Here is a 7112-nt window from a genome sequence, read left to right on the forward strand (position 1 = left end):
TTTCCTTTCCTTTTTGGTACCGAACGTGGTATTCTTTTCTGAATGCTTTTGTCTTTTGCTCAAGCTTGTTTCTCTAGCTCTTCACGTTCTTGTCTGTGAATTTCGTCAAGAAGTTTACAAACATACCAAGCATAACGAGGCGAAGCCCACATTGCAACAGCATTTACAAGAAGTCTATGTACATAATATCTCTCAAACCGTTTGGCAATTTTTCACGATTTTCATAGAGTTTTGGCGACTGGGGTTTTTTACCTACTCGCTGTTCTTCACTGTTTTCATAGAGTTTTGGCGACTGCGGTTTTTTACCTACTCGAGTTTTTGCGACTACGAGAAAATCCGTAGTCGAATTTTCAGCTTCATTTAATAGTTCAATAGTGCTTTGGTTCCTAAACCAGTCTTGTGGTTTCTTAGTATCTGGAGCAAAACATGCTGTCAAAATACTTTGCATTTGGTACATATCGTCTTTGACCGAACGAATGAGACGGAGTTGTTTGTTAAACTGTATGTACTCATATTCTTCATTTATGGCTTCATGGACTATAACTGTTGTTGTGTTCTCTGTTGTTGACATATCTGTCTTTACATACAAAATAAAAAAATAAATAAAAATAAAACTAACTTTATTTTTTCTATCTTTCACAAAAGACCAAAAATAAACGCTTTACATGTATTTTTTCAGCAACTTCGTCAAATAATTTTATAGCTTTATCTATCTCATCCACTTCAAACGTTTCTTTACCTTTATGGGAGCACCATATATTTTCTCAAACTTTTCAAGTAGTTCTGTTTCAGCAGCTCTCATATCGTTAACGAACACAACCTTGACTCTATTGACTGTACTGTCATATCTTTGAGTTATATTATATGTTTTCCTATCTTATATCTTTTTGTATTGAAGTCCTTCGGTTTCTGAACGATATAAAGTAAGCCTTCACTGCAACGTTCCGTATCGAATGAACCATATGTTATGAAATTATATCCAACAACTGGGTCTAACCATAACAAAACTATTGGTATAAGACTTTTGTCTATAAGATATGCTGTAGTTCCATAGAATCTTACCGATATCATAAGCTCAGGATTTCTTGTCAAAATTTTCTGAGTTGAAGCAATTCCAACCCAATGCCATGTTTTCTTTTCAAATGGAGATATAATGTCTGACAAAGAATATTTGTTGTATTTCTTTGAGTATCTTACGTTTAAATCACCTATTCTAACCAATTTGGTGTCATTGTCTATCTTTTTAACTGTTTCAAACTCAGTGTTTGTCATTTCTGTTCTTACATACAAAATAAAAAAAATATTTTATAAAAAACTAACTTTATTTTTTCTAACTAATGAAATTCATGAAATTTCATACGGAATTCAGCAAAAATAATGTTTAGGTGAAGAGGTGAGATGTCACCCGTTTTTTCACCTGTTTTCTCACCTCATGAATTTGTCATAACTTCTTCGTAAATGCTTTGTCATGACTTCTTCGTAAATGTTTTGTCAAGATTTCATCGTAAATGCTTTGTCAAGATTTCATCGTAAATGCTTTGTCATGACTTCTTCGTAAATGAGTGTAAATGACCAAAAATAATGTTTAGGTGAAGAGGTGAGATGTCACCCGTTTTTTCACCTAATTTTTCACCCCAGTTATTTTATAAACGTTTTACATGGTAAACGTTATTTTTTAAATTTTGTGAAAACTCAACGGTTTGACACATGCCCTAAAAATTATTTTACTCAGAATTTTGTTGCTGAATTCAATAAAAATAATGTTTAGGTGAAGAGGTGAGATGTCACCCGTTTTCTCACCTCTTTTCTCACCTGTTATTTTATAAGCGTTTTACATGAATTGTACGATGTATATTTGAAATCCTAAACAGTTTTGTAGCTTCTATTTCTTCTGTCAGTACATCGAATGTTTTAACGATACCGAAAGTCTCTTTATACTTCTTCTTGACGTCAGATAGAAGGAAATCGTCAGCAGTTGGATAGTTTTTGTTCAGAAATTCTAACATGTTCATTTTATCTTCTGCTGGTTTCTCTACTTCTTTCTTTAAGTCAGCATAGTCGTTTCGCATACGTTCTATCTCTTTGACGGAGTAGTTATATTTCCTCATTGCTGCTTTACATTTAGAACATTGCGGATTCATTTTTGCGTTATATTCTGAAACCTTACCTGCTAAAACAACCAAGGCGTCAATTGCTCTCTTCATCTCAAACATAGCGGGTCTTATCTGTTCATTCCATACCTTACCCCTACTATCTTTATCTCTTATTTCCCATACACATTTTGCAACTAACGAAACAAAGTTGTCGTAGGTCTTAAACTCCCCAGATTTATATATGTCAGAGATGTTCTTATATACCATGTCGCAATCTTTGTCCATAACCTTATGGTTGCAATGAAAACCAAGGAATTCATAATTTACCTTTCGTATGAACTTCTTTATTTCTACTGAGTCAGTTGGTTTCACTTCAATTTCGTCAAATTCGGGAATAGTGAGCTTTTGTTGTTGTATTTCAGGAAGTTTAGGTAGATGGTCAATAATATCCTGCATTTCATAAAGATATTCTTCATTTGTTTCATCTTTTGCAGTGCAGTCTAAATCTCCTTGGAGAAGTTCCTGCTTTATCTTCTGGATTTCTGTTTCGAAAGTATATGAAGAAGGAATGAAGCTTTTCATCTCTACCAACATAGATGTTGGATTCATGACTAACGAGTTTGGTGCTGTAGTTGTTTGAACTGTTGTTGTGCCGATTGTTGAAATCATGTCTTTTATAAAAAATAAAAAAAATAAATAAAATAAAACTAACTTTATTTTTTATTTCGGGAAAATTCATGAAAATTCAAGAGGTGAAAAAAGAGGTGAAAAAACAGGTGAGATGTCACCTCTTCACCTAAATTATATTTTTGGGTCATTTACGCTCATTACGATGAAGTTTCGACAAAACATAAACGATGAAGTTTCGACAAAACATAAACGAAGAAGTTTCGACAAAACATTTACGAAGAAGTCTTGACAAAACATTTACGATGAAGAAGTTTCGACAAAACATTTACGATGAAATTCATGAAAATTCATGAGGTGAGAAAAGAGGTGAGAAAACGGGTGAGATGTCACCTCTTCACCTAAACATTATTTTTACTGAATTTAGCAACAACTTTCTCTCAATTGGAGCTGTAGCATACTCTTTGCGTAAGCGGTTCAGACCTTCTTCGAACTCTTGGTCTCTCTTCGATGTGGATTGAGATTGGTAGTAATTTGGATTGAGATTGGAATTGCTGGAACAACCAAGGGTTGGAGCTGTAGCATACTCTTTGCGTAAGCGGTTCAGACCTTCTTCGAACTCTTGGTCTCTCTTCGATTTGTATTGGAATTGGTAGTAATTTGGATTGAGATTGGAATTGCTGGAACTGAGGTGCAGGGGCTGGTGCTTTAGGTTCCTCTGGATTGAGATTGGACTCGGTTGGTGGGACGTCGGACATTCGTTTGTGGCTTAACCGTCGGACATCCGTTTGTGTCCTGTCGGAAGGAAGAACTTTTCCTGTCGGACATCCGTTTGTGTCCTGTCGGAAGGAAGAACTTTTCCTGTCGGACATCCGTTTGTGTCCTGTCGGAAGGAAGAACTTTTTCTGTCGGAAGGAAGAACTTTTCCTGAAGTTCGACAGGAAAAGTTCTCAATTTTCGAAAATTTGAATGGTTTACGGACGGACAACTGGAAGAACTTTTCCTGTCGGAAGGAAGAACTTTTCCTGTCGGAAGGAAGAACTTTTCCTGTCTGATGGAAGGACTTTTCCTGTCTGATGGAAGAACTTTTCCTGTCTGATGGAAGGACTTTTCCTGTCAGTAGCAGTACTGCTAGTAGCAGAGATTTTTATCGTCCAACTTTACAAATGTAAACTCCTATCGTTCTATTTTCTTCACTAGGGTCTAACACCAAAGTAACCTTACAAATGTAAACTTATATCGTTCTATTTTCTTCACTAGGGTCTAACACCAAAGTAACCTATGTACATGAAATTTCACTGCATAAAAGGAAAAAACCTGCGCGAATCGGGATTTGAACCGAGGTCTTCGACGCCTTTAACGAGGTAGCCCATACCACTGAGCTATGAGCCGCTTACATATTCACAAAAATAAATTGTTTTCATGAGTTTTCTACGATGTTAGAAAAAATGTTATTTTCTAATATCTTCACATTCAATACTTTTTCAATACTTTTCCGTAGTTATATATGAAAGACAATTCGAGATAAAAGTCATAGTACAATGGAATAATATGTTGCACACCATTTGTTGTGAACCAAAAGTCAGAAGAAACTGTTACTAGGTGGTTCGTAGAATTTAGAAGCAAAGTCATAAAAGTCCTTACCGATACATAGAAAACTATTGTTGCTTGAACTGAAACTTGCATGACACATAACATTTTGAGGGTCAAACACGTTTCTATAAACTGTCAAATCTGCTGGTGGAAGTATAAATTTAAATGGACCATCTGGTAATGGTTCGTTCTGGTTTAGTAACCGAAGAAATTGTGCCCAAGAACGTTTGTCTACCTCCCAAAATAAAAACTCTGTATCTCTTGGAGGGTTAATTTCAATCTTTTGAAATGAAACGGTGGAGTTCATCTTGTCATATTCTAGTTTCAGATAGTATGTTCCATTTAGTAAAGAGTCGTATTTTTCTTGAAATTCCCAATAATATTTGTTCATTTGAGTTTGAAAGTCATTTAGAGTTTTCTCAAGACTTTCGTCTGAACGAACTGTAAAGATTCTCATTTCGTCAAATTTGTCTATTAGACCACCAGAACCTTTTATACTGCCCATGAAAATATACTGCGAACATAAATGCGTTAGTTCTATTTGAAAACAAAACTCTTCTAAATCCTATTGCCTTTGCATCTGAAGGACTTTGAAGCCAACGAATTGGATAGTCAAACCTGTATGTTCGGGATGAAATTTCTTCATCTGATATTGTCCTACCAGCATTTGTAAAGATATAGTCTAACGGTTTTGTATCTGCTACTTTTGTTCTTTGTTTTTCAACCTGAAGCATTTAATATATGTAAAAAAATACTGTTTTAAAATGGTATGCCATATAGCTTCTTGAATTTGTTAAGAAGTATTCGAACGTGTTTTCCATCTGTATCTCTAGTGTTTACATAAGCATAGCCTTCCTTAGTAAAACATACTTGTAATTTCCTATAGTTTACGCCGGTATAAAAGTAGAAAGAGTCTTGTTCTTCGCTATAGTAGTAAAACTCAAACGTATGCTTACCATAGTCTGTAATTTCAATTGTTTCATCTTCTAGTTCGTCGACAAATTCGAATACAATATCTCGAAATTTGCTTTTGTTCTTATTGTTTTCAGAACAAGTGACCCAACGTAAGTTTTCAAGTCTATTGTCGTTTCTTATACGGTTTATATGGTCTACAAAAGGTAAATTGTTAGGGTTCGGTATAAAATGAGTTGCAATGACAACATGTTTAAAATAGTTTTTTCCACCCATCCTCATCATAGCATATCCGTCATTTTGCTCCCATTCGCTTAAAACTCTTTTTGTCTTTTTGTTTCTGACTTCAAATGACTCACAACAGTGAATTTCATATTTCTCATCTAACAAACAAGTTTCCCAACGGTCTGCTCCAACAAACTCAGCGTACATTTCAAATAAAATAAAAAAATGTTTTTTTAAAAATATTTTGTTTTAAATGGTATGCCATTTCATATTTCTCATCTGTAACAAACAAGTTTCCCAACGGTCTTCTCCAACAAACTCAGCGTACAGTTCAAATAAAAATAAAAATATACTGTTTTCTTTACTTTACATAACCGCCTGCTGCCATAAGTCTTTGACGCCAACCCATACCAGCTAATGAAGGTTGACTTGGTTTAGTTTGGAAACTAAACTTTGGTTTTGGTTTATCTTCAGTTTTTGGTTTCTCTTCTTCTATCGGTTTTTCGTCACTTTTCGGTTCCTCTGACTTTACCTCACCTGCAGGAACAGTTGTGTCGTCAACATCTTCATAAATATCATATGCCATTTGTTTTTGTTTTCCTTTCAACTTTTTGTGTTTGTTGTAAAGTTTAGAATATTTCGACTCTAAGTCAATGAGATGTTCTATAATGAACTGTTGGTCAGTGAAGTAAACTTTTCCATCTGTTGTCTCGAAAGCTCCTTCAGACTTCAATATTTTATTTGTGAGAGTCTGTTTCTTTTTTGAGATACTAGCCGTTCCATTTCTATGAAAAGTGACTTTGTAGTTAGGGTTTGTATTTCCAGACCTGGCACTTTCTATTATTGAATTTTTCTCTTCATCTGTAAGTTCTTTGACAGGTTTTGACAATGGTTCTGAACTTTTTGTTTGTGGTGTCAAATCTACCGTTTCAACTTCTTCGGTCATTTCATCTCAGTAAAAATTTTAGTTTGTTTTGTTTTCAACTGGTTGTTTAGGTTTTTTAAGTCGGTCTAAAACTTCCTGAGGTATAGGAAGAACTTGACAAACACGTGGTTGTGTAACTGCTGGAAGCCGACAAATCCATCTTGAACCCATTTGTCTCAATGCTGTATTGTTCATTTCATCTCAGTAAAAAACTTTACATTCCCCACGTTTGAGGCGGTTGAGGTTGGTTATTGTTTACCCATTGTTGTGCATGGTTATATCCTCTGTTAAAGAATCTTTCACCTTGGTCCATATAGTGTCCTGCTTGGTTATAGTAGTCATTTGCTTTGTTATAATAGTTTCCTGCTTGTCTTCCTACATTGTCCATCCATCCTTGAACTTTTCCTCTTGTTTCAGGATTTGGAATAAGATTTGCTGCATCTCGTGCTACATCCCAACCTTTCTGTACAGTTTGTATAATAGGTTGTGCTTTCTCTTTAAGTATACCTAATGTACTCAAAATCTTCCTTCCAACTCCAAATACACCTCTGGCTATTGTTCCACTGCGGGCAAAAATCTGGATGCAACTCCTGCTAATGCGCCAAATAAACCCATTTCTTATAGGGTAAAAATGACGAATCCAAACAAGGACCCCTATGTTTTAAGGCAACAAAGAAAGCACTCATGATAAAAATCTTTAGTTCAACACCAAATGCTTGGTTTATGGATATCTTGGA

The 7112-nt window shown here is 35.1% G+C and overlaps 2 protein-coding genes and 3 pseudogenes across 5 annotated transcripts, besides 1 other annotated feature; all 5 read right to left on the reverse strand.

Moving 5' to 3' along the window:
- Position 1: 1 nt before the first annotated feature.
- Positions 2 to 2762: a mobile genetic element.
- TVAGG3_1076030 lies at positions 212 to 571 on the reverse strand (annotated as a pseudogene). The gene has a single exon. A coding segment is annotated over exon 1 (360 nt).
- Positions 1944 to 2762, reverse strand: TVAGG3_1076040 (annotated as a pseudogene). Its single transcript has one exon. A coding segment is annotated over exon 1 (819 nt).
- A 355-nt stretch (positions 2763 to 3117) lies between these two features.
- TVAGG3_1076050 lies at positions 3118 to 3478 on the reverse strand (annotated as a pseudogene). The gene has a single exon. A coding segment is annotated over exon 1 (361 nt).
- Positions 3479 to 5811: 2333 nt separating this feature from the next.
- Positions 5812 to 6396, reverse strand: TVAGG3_1076060 (phage tail repeat-like family; the record flags this gene model as incomplete). Its single annotated transcript, XM_051256521.1, has 1 exon — positions 5812 to 6396. The coding sequence occupies one exon, from the start codon at positions 6394 to 6396 to the stop codon at positions 5812 to 5814; it is 585 nt and encodes a 194-aa protein (XP_051076260.1).
- An 18-nt stretch (positions 6397 to 6414) lies between these two features.
- On the reverse strand, positions 6415 to 6570 carry TVAGG3_1076070 (uncharacterized protein; the record flags this gene model as incomplete). Its single annotated transcript, XM_051256522.1, has 1 exon — positions 6415 to 6570. The coding sequence occupies one exon, from the start codon at positions 6568 to 6570 to the stop codon at positions 6415 to 6417; it is 156 nt and encodes a 51-aa protein (XP_051076261.1).
- Between the last annotated feature and the right edge of the window lie 542 nt (positions 6571 to 7112).

This window comes from Trichomonas vaginalis (genome assembly GCF_026262505.1).
Source record: "Trichomonas vaginalis G3 chromosome Unknown ctg_118, whole genome shotgun sequence".
NCBI classification, from domain to species: domain Eukaryota; phylum Parabasalia; order Trichomonadida; family Trichomonadidae; genus Trichomonas; species Trichomonas vaginalis.